Source organism: Orcinus orca, chromosome 18, assembly GCF_937001465.1.
Source record: "Orcinus orca chromosome 18, mOrcOrc1.1, whole genome shotgun sequence".
Classification (NCBI taxonomy): domain Eukaryota; kingdom Metazoa; phylum Chordata; class Mammalia; order Artiodactyla; family Delphinidae; genus Orcinus; species Orcinus orca.
The window spans coordinates 483,479-500,243 of NC_064576.1; the positions used below are offsets into that span (position 1 = coordinate 483,479).

The 16,765-nt window shown below is 62.6% G+C and overlaps 1 protein-coding gene across 6 annotated transcripts in view; it reads right to left on the reverse strand.

The window, feature by feature from the left end:
• Positions 1 to 15,294, reverse strand: part of TFDP1 (transcription factor Dp-1) — a 34,340-nt gene extending 19,046 nt beyond the window's left edge. For 2 of the 6 annotated variants that reach the window (XM_049701017.1, XM_049701018.1), the window contains exons 1-3: positions 15,120 to 15,212; positions 14,302 to 14,376; positions 545 to 611 (exon numbers count right to left, since the gene is read on the reverse strand). In XM_049701017.1, the coding sequence (XP_049556974.1) occupies positions 545 to 611; positions 14,302 to 14,313 (79 nt within the window). In that variant the 5' untranslated portion in view covers positions 14,314 to 14,376; positions 15,120 to 15,212. Of the gene's footprint in view, positions 1 to 544; positions 612 to 14,301; positions 14,377 to 15,119; positions 15,214 to 15,243 lie in introns of those variants that run through there. The other 4 variants (XM_004273587.3, XM_049701014.1, XM_049701015.1 and 1 more) reach the window with 4 other exon arrangements.
• Positions 15,295 to 16,765: the final 1,471 nt, after the last annotated feature.

Consider the following 16,765-nt stretch of genomic DNA (forward strand, 5'->3'; position numbering starts at 1 on the left):
GTGGGCGTCCTTCTGACCCAGCAAATCCACAGCTGGGAGACCGGCTCAAACACACCCACTAGCAGGCGTCCATCCCGTGTCCCTACAGGAAGGAAACCGCAAAGCTTGGGGCCCCTGGGAAGAGGGCCCGCAACGCCCCGCCCCACCCCCTCCCCTCAATCCCAAGGGTGCAGACAGACGTCGAGGCTCATTCAGGACACAGCGCGGACGAGGAGACGCCGCTCTCTCACGGGGGCACCGCGCACCCGCAGGCTTGAGGTGGGCTTCACGGGCATCAGCGTGGCTGCCCTGAGGCGGAAGGAGTATCCGTGCCCTGTGCTGTGTTCTCTTCCTCACACTTTTCCCGAATCTCTGCATATAGCACGCAACTTACTAACCAAAATAAACTGCGGCGCTGACCCTGGTCCTTCGGGGGCTCCAGGCAGGCAGCTCCCCAAGTGGGGCTTCCACCGCTGACAGGGGTCTTCACGTCAGGGCACTCACACCCACCCCACACTAGACACACTTATCCAGAGACGTGCCTTCCCGAGACGGGCGCCCTTACCTTTTCCAGGACTAAGGTTCTGGTCGATGAAGACCTTGAGTTCCCCGTTGGCTTCAATTAGACCGGCCTGTGGGGGCAACGACAACACAGTGAGCAGGCGTGGGGAGCGCGGCAGTCCATCCAGCAACCCGCCGCTCGCACACCTCGCCGTCCCCACGCAGCCGCGAGGCCCGGGGGCACGTGCTGGCTCACCCACGGTGATCGGCTCTCAGCAGCGGGAAAAGGATCCTGTCAGCCTCTGAATCTCAGCCTTTGGGACACCGTGCAACCCTTCCCTTAGTTATCAACTAAGTCACATGGTATTTCACATTTGGGATCAGCGATGCGTAACCACGGGTGGGCCACCGGGAAAGCAAACTGGTGCTCTGGCCTGAGAACAGCACCTTTGGTTCCGTCAGCGTGCCGGACACCGCGCTCCCAGCATCAGGACAGACCTCTGTGCATGGGGGGCGTGGGCCTGGGGCCCGGGGCGCGTCCGTCCCCGCCCTTCACGGCCACGGGATGCACCCAACACCCCCCAGCGCCCCCCTCGTCCCAGGGCGACCAGAGGGGCACAGGGCGGCACCTCACGGTCAAGCGTGTTTGGGGCACCAGCACGATGGGCCGCTTGAACGAAAGAAGCGTGTGCCCGACACGTGCGACTATGGAGGGCTCGGAGCACCACCCAAACTGTCACAGTGACGGCCTCGGGTGACCGGACCTCCACAGACCAGCCACGGTACCGCCCTGCCCGCCCGCGTCAGGCCGTGTGGCGGCAGCCTCCCCACGTCTGGGAACCGCCAGCGTTTCTCTGCTCCGCCAAGCGCCAGGAGGGGCACCTGCAGCCACACCATGGACCCAGCGGCTCTGCTCGGAGCGGGGCCCGAATCCAGCCCTCCCGACCGGACCTGGCCGCCAGACACGGATATGTGCGTATGTGCACATACAGACGCACACGGACACGCATGCACGTAAACACACACACACCCCAACGCACACCACACGCTCACACGTCCACACACACGCTCACACGTCCACACACACACGCTCACACACACTCACACGCCCATATACACAGCAACGCACACCTCGCACGTGCCCGCAACAACCAGGTGTGAAAACAAAAAGCTAATGGAGACCCTGCCCAGCGTCCCCCGAGACCGGCCGTGGAGAAGCCCACCTCAGCCCTGCACCGAGGTGGGGCTGGGCGGGCACGTCCGTGAGGCGCTCAAACGCACTCACATCCCCCATGGGTAGACGGGGGAGCCCCCCGACCTGCTGAGGCCCCAGACAAAGGCAGGCCCCACGGGGGAGGGGCCACCCACAAGCTGAGCCCAGCAACGCCCTGTAGCCGTTTCCTGACCCCCCAAGAAAACGAGGGGGAGGACCAAGTGCCTGACCACCAGGACCGCCGCGGATCACGGCTGGGGAGCCCGCATCTCACGGGTCCCAGAAACGCCCCAGTAATGCAGGCTCGGAGCCCCAGAGCCCCAGAGCGAAGACCCGCCACGGCCAGGAAGGGCCGTATAAGGACACACACCTGAAAGAGGCGACAAGAGAGGCTGGTCCCCCTCGCCTGGACGGCAGCACCGGGCAGGGGGCCCCAGGCCCCCCGCCCTTCCCTCCGGCTTCCGTGTTCCCCGTCCTGCTCCCCCAGAGCTGACTCCGCGTGGACGCTGCAGCCGCAGAGCAGAGACCCGATGCGGACATGCCAGCTGGCGGTCAAGGAGGTCTGCCTGCCCCCATGACGAGGCCAATGCCCGCAGGGCGCAGGGGCGGCCCGCCCTGGGGACCAGCGTCCCCTGCGCCGAACAATGCCGCTGCCCCCGTCGGCCAGGGCCCCGACGCCCCCGGCCTGCTCGGTTCTCACGCTTGGCCCGCAGCGACGTGACCCACGATAGCTCGGCAGCTCACGCCCAGGAAGTCCTGCGTTGGGGCGCTCGCCTCCCACCCCAGATGCAGGGCCCACCCTCCGTTCCTCGGCCGCAGGCTCTCCGCAACGGCTGCCCGGCCAGAGCCGACGGGCACAGCCCATCCTGCAAACTGCTGAGGGTGGGGCAAAGGGCCACCCTTCTCTGCCAGCCCCAGCCTCCCACCTAAGCCAGGGGAACTTGGACCAGGAAACATAGGAGAAACGAGGCAAACGGCTCACGAGCTCTGGGGCAGAGCCGGCTCCGCAGCGACACTGCACAGAAGCGGCCTCCTGACCCTGGACGCCACGCCGCCTGCACCCACCGCGCGGCGCTCCAGAGCCTCCCACACTCCAGCGGGGAGCCAACGCGGAGACAGGGCTGGAACCCACGACAGCGCCTGCGTCTCCCGCCGGGCTCTCAGCGGTCCCCTCGCGGACATCTGGGCCGCCGCAGGGCCCCCCACCGGTGCCAGCTGACCCCCCCGTGGTGACGCCACCCAGAGCCACGGATCGGGCTCCGCCGCCTCCAGAGAGACCCCCCCCCCCCAGAGCGGCCGGGTGCTCGGCCCTGATCTCCCAGCAGGGGCGAGAAGCCTGTGACACCCGACACCCGACTGAGGCCCAACGGCCCGGAGGGGCCCGTCCCCTCACACGGACGGCCGCGTGGACGGCAGCCCGCACCCAGCCAGGCTCCCAGGTCCAGAAACTCCCTCTACGTCCCTACACAACGTGTCAGAATCACAGAGGAGACACAAGCTCGCCTGCATGTGAAGGAAACAAACACCTGAGAAATCCTCCCTTCAGACAACCTGAAGCGCCGCACCAGCGCCGCGGGGACCTCCTCGCTGAGCCTGGAGGAGCCGCCTGGACCTGGGGCCTCGGGGGCTCCCGCCCTCACCGGGGACCCGTGGGGACCGCGGGCTGTGCCCCACAGCGGGGTCGCCCCTCCTCCTGTGCCGCTCGCTCGGGGTGCCGCGAGGACACCAAGGCCCCCCGGGGTGGCCGCCTCACCCCTTGGACGCCGCCAGACCCAGGGACAGACCCCTCGGCAAGGCCACCCGCACCCGACCCTCCCCGGCTGCTGGGAGAACACGTGTGCTGTTACTTTCGGCCACTGCATTTTGGGGTCACTATTCCCACCCAGAGATGATGCCGGTTACAGGTTTCCTCAGAACATAACAAAGCACTGCCGTTCACCATCCGGCCGCCACTCTGGGGGCAAACCTCACAGCCGTGGGCAGCCGCGGCCGTGACCCCTGGATGTGACGCGACCGCAAACCATCAACTACACGCAGTCACAGCCCAGCAATTTCTCAGGCCCCCTGACCCCAGAGGAGGCCTTTCTGAGGGACTAAGCGAGCGGCACTGGCCTCGGGGGGGCGGGCGACAGCCACAGTCAAGCAGCTCGAGACGTCAGCGCGACGGCAGCGGAGCAGGGCAGACCCTCGAGGCCACCCCGCTGCCGAGACGGCTCCACCTCAGCTTCTAGACCTACCAGGGACGCTGCACACAGACGTCGCCATCACCCCTGAACCCGAGGCCCCTCTCGCCCGGCTCTGTGGGAAGGTGACAGAGTCGTCTGCGGGCCTGAAGACGACTCAGGCCAACACCCTAGCCCGCCCCAGGCTCCGTGTGGGGACAGCATCTCTGCACCGCCCCTGCCCTGCAGGACACCGCACCGGAGCGGGACAAACCACGGACGGCGCAGACCTTGGGAGAGGAGCCGGTCCACCCAGGTGCGCATGGAGGGGTCGCAGGCGTCGTCACCCACAAGCCACCCCAGTGCAGCCTTCTCTAAAACGCCCGCTTCAGGAGCAGGCCTCAGGGCCTCTCCCCGCACCTCGCAGCCCAGAGGCCACGAGCTCAGGGCCTTGACAACAGGCATCAAAACACAGGTGGCGCTTGACCCTCGAGACGTATTTCTGAAATTGCAGTGAATTGGAACATCAGCGCTCTGGACTCGCTTTCTGACAAAATCTTTGTACTTAAGGTGCAAACCTGGCTTCCTCTAGGGAAACACCATGCTGCTAAATCCATTACATGCAAACCAACAACAAAGGCACTCGTTTGCCATAACTAACCTTAATTTTCCTTAGAAAAACCATATTCTGCCTTTTGTGTTTGTAGTTAGCGGAAAAAGTCGGTTGCTCAATTACAGTAGGTACAGCTACCCCATTCACAGTAGCCATGACGGTAAAACACGTGTTCCCCAAACACACAATGCTGCTAGAAAGAGCTGAACCTATTAAGAACGAAAGCTGAAAAGCTGACAACTACTTTACTTAAACTAGCAAACCTTCCTACTGCCGACACCACCACGCTCCAGGCTTGAGAAATGCAAAGTGGGGCCCCAGCTCGTCACCTGCCCCCAGGAGGCGTGACCTGGCTGAGCCCTGCCGCATCTCCCCCCCAGTCTGCCTCTGCATCACCTCCCGGCCTCCTTCGCTGGACCCCGAGGATTCCGCACAGGCCAGGGCCCGCCCACCGGGGAGGGGTGCTGAGGGAGCCAGTTTGCACGCACGCACCTTCACCTCAGTAACCTCCTCCTGACTCATCCTGAAAGGCTGCGGCACTTCCCGAGCCACACGGGCACACCCAGCGCATCAGTGCTGTCATGGTGACGAGAAAAAGACAAAATCCATCATCACTGGCCCTCGTGGAAATCATGAGAAAACCTAGCCCACAGCATTCCTTAACGTCAGCACTGACGCGCATACAAGAGAAATGAGGTCCTTTCAGCACAGTAGTCACAGGAGCAGCCCTAACGTAAAAGGACATGGACCCCGAAGAACGCTGCCCCCCTCGCCGGGGGACACGCACCCGGTGAGTGAGCCAGGCCCCCCGCTGGCGGGACTTCGCGCCTGCCCAGTCCCCTCCCCCGAGCGCGGCCTGACCTGGTGGTCAAACCTGCAAAGGCCAGGGCAGCTCACGAGGGACCAAGTCGCCTGCCCGCTGGCTCACCGCCCCTCCCACCTGCATCTTGTGTCCGTCTCTGTCTCTCCCCATCTCTCTGTCTCTGTCTCCCTCTGTCTCCTCGGCCCCCTCACTTGCTCTCATGATTTGAGGGCGACAAGTGGCCCCCGGGGGCCTCGGGGACCATCGAGGACACCTTTGGGTCCCGTGCTCCTGCCGCAGACGCCACAGGTGACAACACTGCTCTCCAGGTCCCTAGACTCTGGGTGACCTGCTACGGAGCTGACCGAGGCCACCTGCCACGGAAGGGCCACCACGGAGACACTATGAACCAACGAGGCCGGAGCGCCAGGGCGAGGGCTGAGGTCCATCACGTGAAGAAAGACTCCAGGTGGACAGCACAGCTCGGGAGGCTGTGCCTGGAGCCTCAGATCCAGCTCCTGCCACAGACACCACAGAACAGGTGAAACGGGCCCCTGGCGCTCACAAGGCGGTACAGGGGAGGCTGCCTGAACGGGTGAGGACCCAGGGCCACGTCCACGTGAAACAGCCCACAGGGCCCCAGTGGCAGAGCCCCTCAGGGTTCAGGACCAGCGGGGAGACACTCGGGAAGCAACGTGCAGCATTTGGGGTATTTCTCTTCTTTACTTATTTGCATTATTTTTTGAGGTACAGCTGATGTACAACATCATACAAGTTTCAGGTGTAAAGTTTTCCCACCTTCAAGGGACACGGCCTGGAACATCTGATGCCACGACAGTAGCAGTGTAACCAGTCCCGGGGGAGGCAGGACGGTGGGACAGCCCTGAACCGAGTCACTCAGGACGCGACAGGGGTGCGGGCCCCTCCCCCCGCACACATTCGAGGTGGCCCACGAAGCCGCCTCTCATCGTTCATATTTACCAACATGAAAACGCCCGGGACAAACCCGTGGAGAAGAACAGCAGGAGAAGACCGCCTGAGAGCACGTATGCAAAGCCGTGTAACGGACGTGTAAGTTACTCCCAAAACAACCCCCAAATCTAACAGCAAGGCCACCCTGGACCGTGATTTCAGACGACTCTTAACTTTCTTTCCGACTCTTACATGGATTTTTAAATAAACCCTCTACTTCCGTAACTGGGCAAACATGAGGCTCCCGCCACTTCCTCAACAGAGGATCCAGACGCCCCAGGATCCCAAGATCCAGGAAGCACGAGGTTGGGGGGCTGCAAGCCGCGGCTCTGAGGCCGGGACCCCCGCCCCGGGACCCCCCGGTATCCACGGAGAGGAAGCCAGGTGGCGGCCAGAGCCACGGTGGCCACAGCCACAGCGAGTGGCCTGAGCCACAGGCAGGGAAGCATCGGCCACAGGTCTGGAGAGGAGACGGCCGGCGGGCGACAACGCTTCCCACACCAGGCCCAGGGCTCGCCACCAGTGGGGGTCACACTCACAAGGCCCAGCGGGCTGCAGGGATCGGGGGGCGCAGGCGGGGCCAGGAACCAGGGTGAGGCTGCAGAGTTCAAGTGAGATCCTGACCCCCTGCCGGCATGCTGGCTACTGTCCCCGAGGGGCACACGGCCGGGAGGCAGGGCACAGCCCAGCCCGCGTCTTCTGCTTCCTCCTTAGGGGCCCTGACGCCCTGCTCGGAAATGCCAGGGCTCCAGGGCCTCCCGCAGGGCATCAGAGCCCCCCGCGCCCCCAGAGACCCACGTGTGAAGGAGCGCTTCCCCCCACTCCGCCCCCCAACCTGCTCCCAGCGCCACGCAGATCGTCTAAACCATCACCTTCCACCCACCAGAGAGCAGGTGCCGCCCCACTCCCAGCCCCCAACACCAGGTCCTGGGGCTCCCGTCAGACCCGGCCTCACCCTCCCTAGAAGGACGCGGCCTCTAACCCACAGTCTGACCAGCCTCACTCATCATGGACAGAAAAACAGCGAATTCACTCCACAACAGGTGCAAACGCAAGACTGCCCTAAGAAAACGTGACACAGCTCCGAGACAACTTCACATACCTGCTTCCGTCCCGCTTTCTGGCCTTTCTGCGGCAGACCTGCAGGGGCTATAGCCCTGCCGCACCCTCTGCCAGGCGACGGAGACTAGGACCCCGCCCCTCTGCAAGTCGCCCCCAGGGGAACATGATTTCAGGTTCTTTAGGACCAGAAAGGCTGACCCAATGGGCGGGCTTCTCCCCTTCCCCAAAGCCCCCAAGGCCTGTTCTGGGTTTGCCCCTCGTCCGCCCTCCTACCCACTGTGCCCGGCCGCGGCCCCTCAAGGGGACCCCGTCCCCAGACCCAGTGCAGCAGGCCCTTCCCCCCAACAAGTCCCTGCTGCCCACACCCCACGGGCACGTCCACACTGCAGCCAGGGTCCTCCCTGCACCCCGATGCTGGTGGCCTGGGGCCCTCGGCTGCACGAGGGGGTGTTCACCCCCAGAGCTCCGATCAGATCCAGATGCCATCGATTCAGCATGAGACATTTTCACTCAAACCCTGATTTTTCTGAAATGCAAACGAAACAACATAAAGATGAGACCCACGCCAGGTACTCAAGTCCCCAAGACCAGGAAGCAGAGGACAAGCCATCGTGTAACAGCTGAGGCCGAGACCACGGCCCCAGAGGGGCAGGAACACAGACCCGTGCCGGCCTCGGTCACACTGCACCGGGACGACAGGGAAGGAAGAACGTTCAGACACCTGGAAACTACTGTTCCTAACACGAAACTTCCAGGTGTGAACTCTGGTGTGCTCTCCATGGTGTAGCCTGAAATGATGGTATATCTGCCACTCGTGCTGACGACAGAAGAACCAAATCTTAACGTTTTGCTGTGAAATGACGACAATGGTTTCACGAACATCCTTAGTTTCTGGAGTGGATGCAAATCAACAGGAAATCGGCACCCGAATGGAGGATGCAGCACGGGGCGCGTTCGAGTCACAAAGAAACGTGATGTCTTAGAAGGAACATATTCAGTCTCTGAATCAAAAAATGCAAACTAAAACAATGAATTTAAAACCTCACCCATCAAATGGAGCGAGTCTGTGGGTTTTTAAATTAGCAAACTTGGTGTTAAAAACGGGCGGTTAAAATGGGCTCCGACAACCTGATGGGAGTAGATGCGACTCGGCACGCCCGCCCCAGGAAGTCCTCTGAGGACGCCTCAGGCACGGCGCACACGTGTGTGAGCGTCCACCCGCAATTACACTGCCAGGAACCCGTCCTCGGTTATCATTGTGGATCTGTGCAGACGTGAGAAGACTGAACTGGAAGCCGCCAGCATCCCCACGGCTGGGGCCTGGGCACGGGGACACGGCAGAGGGGCTCTGCCGAACTAACCCAGCCCCACTCCTTCAGGACCCTCCGAAGACCCGCGTGTCAGGCCGCCACTCGGCTGTGTTCGCTTCTAAACGCCCACTTGTGCCGCTTATGTTTGTTATTAAACGCGTGGAAAAAACGGCAAACAATCTAGGTCGCATTCAGCACCTTTAAACGTCCTCTACGTCCTCCCTCCATCCTGCAGAAATCAAAGCTGGGCCTTACGGGCTATGGTTTATGCAAGAAACGTGAATCGATGGACCCGTTCGCCAAGAAAGGGCCTTCGCTCTACAGCCAGGGGGCTGGGAGGGCAAGCATAGGTGTTTGAATTTTACAAGGTGAGTTTAGGAATGTATCCTTTTTTATTATTTCCCATTTTAGGTCACTTTTTCGGTAAGTGACCACCTACGATTCCCCAACGTGTCAAATAAACGCACAGCTGCTAAAGATGACACAGGAGAAGAGAAAGCCCGACTGGGGGAAACAGCGACAGCACACGGACGTGGACGGGGTAGACGTGGGACGCACAGACGTTCACACGTGGGTAAAACCTTTGTCATGTGCAACTAAGTGAAGATCCAACAGGAAGAACCTACAAACCCCCAACAATCCCCCTCAGATGCCGGCTGGCAGATGGCTCCTTTCTCTTGTTCTCGTTCTCCTGGAGCTTTTCCAACTCTGGCCCAGCTAACAATGCATTTACGATCACGAGAAACATTCCTTGAACGTTTTCAGTAATTCACACTTGTTCCTTGCGGAACTTCTGCTAAAAGGAAAACCCAAGGTTTGTGACAAAAACGCCTGCTGGTGCGACGTCAACCAGCAAAGACAAACTCACGGCTGCCACACATTTAGCACGGCTGCCTGGGGTGGCGAGTCCTCTGCGGGATGGACCAGGAAGGGCCGGCAAGTCTGTCACCGGTGACTGGGCAGGGAGGCAGAGCGGCACGGCCCGCGGCCTGGTCCACAGGCAGAATCCCACCCTGGGTATCATCCAGCAAGCGCTCCGTGTCCCTCTGGGCCCTCGGTGACACGAAGTCATCTGTCGGGACACCGGGCTACAGGTGTCAGGAGGTGCTGCGTTTCAGGGCCCAAGGGAGGCCCAGGGGTTTCACTCTGTCAAACCAGAATCCCCTTAAAATCTGGATCCTGTGAAAACAGGACCTTGATGGACAGAGTCCTGAGCTCAAACCACAGAGGCTGGGCTTCCCTGGTGGCGCAGTGGTTGGGAGTCCGCCTGCCGATGCAGGGGACACGGGTTCGTGCCCCGGTCCGGGAAGATCCCACGTGCCGCGGAGCAGCTGGGCCCGTGAGCCATGGCCGCTGAGCCTGCGCGTCCGGAGCCTGTGCTCCGCAACAGGAGAGGCCACAACAGTGAGAGGCCCGCGTACTGCAAAAAACAAAAACAGAAACAAAACAAAACAAAAAAAAACAACAGAGACTGAGAGAAATAAGTCCAACTTCACCCTGGACCCTCGAAATCCGTGCAGCACATCTGCTCCAGGCCCAGATAGCGCCACCACTCTTGAGCCACCACCGCCGGCTCCCGTCCAGGCCCGCGCAGCGTAGACAGACTCCGTACCGGCCGTGCCCGTCTGAGCAGAGGGGCCGGGTTGAGTCCCACCTCCATCTGGGCCAACGCGATGCCACACTGCAGAGGTCTGGCCCTCACGCCACGAGTGACCCAGGGCTGTGGCCCAACCCCGCTCCCCCCGAGGCCCAGCCCCCTTCAACAAACAGCACAGAGCCACAGGAGGAGAAGCCAGGGCTGGCGTCCGAGCAAGAACCACGCTGTTCTACACTGCAGAAAAACGAGGCTTGCTCAACACCAAAGAGAAGGGCTTCCAGCAAGCGACTGTGTGCGGAAAACGTCCCGAGGGGCCACAACGCGCGTCAGGCTGGGTGCCGAGCCCCAGGTCCACAGCGCACCCCGGGGTGACTCGCTCACCGAGGAGCAGGGCTGAGAAAGCATCCTGGCTGTACCAGGAGACAGACAGCATTTTCCACCAGGTGCGACGCAGCCGCGGGGTCCAGGGCGGCACTGCTGGTCCTGCCACAGCGTCCTGCTCTTCACACGGCCTCAGAGTTTCTCCAACTTCATTCCGGGGAGAAAAAAGGTGATTCCGAGACAGGAAAAGCCCGTCGGCAAACACGCACAGCAGTGCTGGCTGCACCGCTTTCGCCGCAGCGGGCTGAGCTCTCTCGCTCATGTCTCAAGCGGGAAGAGAAGCACCGTCAGCACCCGGCGGGCCCCCACCTCACGGCCTGAGAGACACGGCCGGTCCCGCCAGCCCAGGTCCCCTTCCGCGGCCCGAATCTCATCACCGAGGCCCAGGCCTGGGAAACAGCATTCAGGACGTGTGTTTCTAGACAAGCTCATTAAACCAGGCCTCGTTATGCATCCCTCACAAGCCTAGATTCCACGCGTGTTTCTTCGGTCTCCTGCCCTCAGTAACACAATCCAGGGGCTTTTCCATAACCTCACGGAACGCAAAGTGCAACCACAGAGCAGCTCCACGGTGAGGCCCCCAAGCCCTGACGGCAACTCACAGGCCCTTCCGGGACTACTGGGGCCGAACCGCGGCTCACCTGCCCTCTGCCCCCAACCTGAAGCAGGGAGGGGAGGGTCCCAGGAACATCTCCGCAAACGCAGGCCTGAGATTTCACGAATCGACTACCCCCCACCTGCTCTTTTCAAACCTTTGTGACGCTGGAGGAGGACTGGTCCTCCCAGTGGGGACGCCAGCCCCGTGTCCTCCTTCCGAGGGTCACTCCGACGGCCGGGGCGGGGGCTAGTCACGGGCTCACTCCCTGCGGCCCCTCCAGTCCAGTTCTAGAACAACTACAGCCGCTACACAGGCCCTTTATCTTAAACCCACAGTCTTCCAAAGGCCAATGGCACCAAAGCACTCATCAGGGCCACAGACCCTGGGTCACTCATGGTGTGAGGGCCAGACCTCTGCAGTGTGGCCCCACAGACGCAGGGACACGCGTGCACCACACATTTAGCACGCGCACACGCTCAGCACACACACACTCAGCACGCACACACATGCAGACGCGCACACATGCACACGCTCGGCCCCCTACACGCACACGCTCAGGAAACACACACAGAAACACATGCACAACGTCAGACGCCATCCACTCTCTACTTCACACAACTGCAATTTTTAGTACGATGAGACATCTCTGCCGGTGACAGTTTTCACATTTCCTTCCACGCCTACATTCACCGCAGGAGCGTCCTGGGCACTGGAAGCCCTCCCATCAGGATCTGTCATGGGACCAGAGGCACAAAACAAAACCCACAGATACCCGGCTTCATAAATCAATAACCAATGAACTGCATTTCCACTCAGCAGGGTGACAAGTCCCCGTGGGGGAGGGAACAGGTAGCCCCAGGACGGCGCCGCCAACAGCGTCGCCACCACCTTCGACCCGCGCGCCTCTGACCCACGGGCCTCGTCGCAGGAAATCGTGGCAACACCGCCACGTGCACATTAAGGACAGCCCCTGAGCTCTGGTGTGAGTCCCACACACGAGGGCCGAGGGTCCCGGGAGCAACGAAGGGGCCAGGGAAGTTAAGGACGGCGCGGAGACCCACTTTCCAAAGGGAACGGTGGTGGTGAACCCCCGAGCCACCAGGCTTCTTTCCACGTATTGCCGGAAGATGGTTAAACGCGGGAATGACAGTGTTTTGTCCAGACGCCTTTTAGAAAAACACACAAAGACTTCACCTCTTCGTGCACTAGGCACAGAAGCCCCACGGCGGGCGGGCAGCTCAGCCTCAGGCGCACCGGCCTGTGCCCTCACCCTCCCCACCCCCACCCTCCGGGGTTCAGGGGGAACGCGCCGCTTGCTCCCGACTCCGCTCCACCCTCACCGCCGGGGTCACCGTCACGGCTCCGGCAAACCCCAAACCCCACGCGAGGCCGGCAGCACGCAGGGGTCCTCAGCCCAGTAGGGCAGGACCCTGGGCCCGACGCACCTACGACGGGGTAGAGAGAAGCTCCAGGTACGCCCAGGAGACTGGCCCACCCGCAGGGGGACAGCCCACGCTGCCCCGTCCCAGCCCCTCCAGCCCCAACAGTCCCCCACGGAGCCCCCAGAGCTCTGTCGAGCTGGAATCCCAGCCCACCACCCCCTTCAACTCAAGGGGCTTTGATCTTACACGAGCGACCACACTGAGGCCCCACTGCTTAAGTTACCGCTGGCTGCCAGGGTCGGCTTCCCAGGCTCAAACGTCACACCCTCCTTAAGACTCAGGCAGCGGGACACGGGCCAAGCCCTGACCCGGCCGTGGCCTCCAGCCCGCCGACCCCCAGCCCCAGTGAGACCTGGTTCCAGCACACTTGACGGCCCCTAGCTCAGAACAGGCAAGGCCACTTCACCTGCATCTCCTCAGGCCGGTATCACCACGGCGCCGACCTCCACGGCTGGTGTCACCTACTCACATCGCAACGGACGGTCCTGCATCACTCCACCCAGCCACCGGGCTGCCTGCGCTTTGCGGGGCTGTGTCTCCAGGAGGGACCATCGGAAGAGGCCGCTAAGCAGTCCTCCTCCTGCAGCCGGGCCCGGGGCCGTGACCGTCCGTCTCTACTTCCCCCAGACGCCCCGGAGCAGGAAGATGGCTCTCCTCCAGGGGTTCACACAGGAGGGCAAGAAACTCAGCCCCCAAACACCAGCCCCGGCACCGCAGCGCCCTTACTGCACGCCTGCTGCCCGGCCCGCGTCCTTGGGGCGAACGTAGCAGAGAAGCAGGCACGGCCTTCGACTGACAGAGATGATAAACTCATACCCACAGACACCACACAGGGGCACCCGAGTCCACACATGCTGGAGGGAGGACTTCACACCTGTTATGTGGTCCCACAGATACAGACACATTTTACGCCTCCAGCTGTGTCTCGGGCTGTACTTCCGTGCAATTAATGAGTGAATAAGTCCACGGCCTCTTTTCCCTAACGTTCACAGAACAGCACATTCTGAGAAACACTGAAGGACAGAGCTGGGGTTTCAGTTAACTATTACCAAGGGTAGTACAGGGCTACATGGCCCATAAAATATATTTGGGGACCTAAAAGCCTGTTTCTTGCAAAATGTGAAGAGAAATCACTCACTACGTCCTATAGCTTCATAACAAATACAAAGCTAAAGGAGAATTTTTTACCACATTTTGTCCATCACCGAACTTCACTCTTTCTGAGAAAAAGAGTTGCCGAAACCAGTGCTCAGCGCTTTACGGATCGAAGCTGAACTAGCTTCCCGCGAGGTACACAAGGCAGGTGCTCGGGGCGCAGCCCAGGGCCGGGCCCAGCCCTCCTGCACTCAGGGCGTCCTCCCACAAGGGCATGATTGATTTACGAGTTAACCGTCGGCAGGACCCAGAAATTGGGCTGCCACTGAGCCTCCTAACGGAGCTTACCGCCCGGCGTTCAGGCCTGCGAAGCCCAGGCGGAGGCCGGCGCACGGCTCCACACAAGCTGTGGGTTTCTCCTCTTCTTTTCACCTTTACCTTGTTTCATGTGCTTTAAAAGCCTGAAAATCAACTCTTCTGTGGTTTATGTGTGGTCATTCTGAAACAAAGTGGGAACCTACCAAGAACACAGCACTAGGCAAACGTCTGTCCAGCAAGAAGCAAACATACTTACATCTTTTGCCATGTTACCAGATCCGTGAAATCGATGCTATAAATGTTCACCCTCCAGAGAAGAAAAATGGTTTTTCTGGTAAGAAGAAGGAAAAACGAGGAATGAGTAAGGATGAAATAAGAAGTAACACCAACGTTCCCCCAGCACCACCGCTGTCCCCACTGCCCCTCCGGGTAGCAGGTGCCTTCCTTTCCAAACCCTCACACCCCATCCCCAGAGCGCGCGCAGCCCAGAAATGCCCCCTACCTTGGAGACTTTAAAGTCATCCCAGGCAGGGCAGCCCGTCAGCCACCAGGATGCCCGCCCAGCCTCCCTGACGCGCACAAAGACCCCGCGCGGATTAGCCTGGCACCGCGGCCCCGCGCACACGCGCTCCCACTGGCGCTCCCGGCCCACCCGCGACCACCGGCCGACCGGTAACTCTGACAGGTGGGCTTCCGGGGTCCCGGCCTCCGGCCTGTCACTAGGCCGCGGCCGCCACCCGCGAGCGCCCCCCGCGCGCCGGAACCGGCAGTCGGCGGGCAGGTGGGCCCGGCGCCGCCCGGACCCCGCGCCCCAGACCCCGCGCGCTCGGACCCGCCCCGCTCCGACCCCCGCCGGGTGCGGACGCGGACGCGCGCGCCGCTCCGCCTGGAGGCCGCCCGCAGGCCCCGCCCGGGACCCCGGCCCGCGACCCCGCTGCGCCGGTCACCTGGGCGCCCACGCGGCGGCCCTCGGCGCGCGGGGACCGGGTCGGCGCACGCGGCGCGGGGGCGGGGGGCGGCGGGGTCCGCGGGCGCTCAGCGCGCGCGCCCCTCCGGGACCCCGGCCCGCCGCACCTGGCGGGCGGTCGGCGCGCGGACACCGGGCGCGCACACGCGGGCGGGCGGGCTGAGGGCGGCGGTCCCGGCGGCGCTCGGCCGGGGTCCCTGCCCTGCCGAGGCGCCGGGGCGCGGGGCTCACCCTGCGAGCGTCGGGCGGCGTGACGTGCGCGGCGCGGTGACGTGGGCGGCGGCCCGGCTCCCGCAGCGCGCCTGCGCGCCTTTTCGCGCCTTCGGCTCCCTCCTCCTCCTCCTCCTCCTCCCCCCTCCCCTCCCCCTCCTCCCCTCCCCCTCCCGCCCGGAGGCCCGCGCTCGAGCTCCGAGGGGATGGGCTGCGCCTGCGCGTGCCCGCGTGTGTGCGCGCGCCGACCGGGGATGGAGAGGAGGGCCTGGCCCAGGACGCGGCGGTGCGCGCGCGGGGTAGCCGGGCCGGGGATGTGTGCACGTGTGCGCACACGGGGGATGGGAGCCGGGGGTGCACGGGCGAGTGTACGCACCCGGGGAACAGGGGCTGGGATGTGTGCACATGTGTGCGCACCTGGGGGATCGGAGCAGGGGGTGCACGGGCGTGTGTGCGCACATGGGGAACAGGGACCAGGGTGCAAGTACGTGTGTGTGCACTCGGGGGACAGTGGCCTGGTGTGTGTGGATGTGTGTGCACCCGGAGGAAAGGGGCTGGGGGTGTGTATGCATGTGTAGGCACACGGGGAACAGGGGCAAGGTGTGCAGGTCAGTGTGTAGGCACACGGGGAACAGGGGCAAGGTGTGCAGGTCAGTGTGTGTGCACACGGGGGCCAAGCGATGGGTGTGCACGTACGTGTGTGCATAGCCAGGGGCAAGGTATACACGTGCACACGGAGGACAGGGGTCGAATGTGTGTGTGTGTGTGTGTGTGCGTGCACGTGCAGATGTGCGGACTTGGAGGAGCAGGGTTCCAGTGTGTGCGCAGCGTGTATGTGTACTCGCGGAGGAGAAAAGCAGGCTGGGTTTGTGCCCGTGGGCGTGTATGGGCGGGTGCATGTGTACGTGCACAGGAGGGAGAGGAGGCCAGGCGTGTGCCTGTGCAGGTGCACGGAGAAGACCGGGTGTGTGCGCACGCCGCGTGGAGGGCCCTGTCCACTGGGTGCTCTCCTGCTCCTGCCTTGCCGGTGGGCTCCACGCCCACGCCCGGCCTCTGGCCAGATTCCGTGTCCTCGGGGCAGAAGGGTGCGGGTTTGCTCCTTATCGCCGGGTGGACTGGACCTAGTGGATACTGAGCCCTGGACACTTGTCCCTCCTGTAGCCCACCACCGGCAGGGCCAAGGGCATGGGGCCGGCTGCCGGAGACCCAGCAGAGGGTGGGCGGGGCCTGGGAGCCAGTGCAAAGGTCAGCGCCTAGTCAGAGGACTGGAGGGTGGATAGAAGGCCCCTTCCCTGCACCTAGGGTGTCGCTGCCCCCACCCAGGACTGGGAGCGTTTCACGATTAACCACTGTTATGCTGATTATGCCCACACCAGCTGGCAAAGCCACTCCAGTCTTTTTTTTTTTTTATCTATATGATTGCACGGGGTCTTGGTTGAGGCTGGGCTCCTTAGTCGGGGCACATGAACTCAGCTGCGGCATGCGTGTGGGATCTAGTTCCCTGACCAGGGATCGAACCCCGGCCCCCTGCATTGGGAGCGCG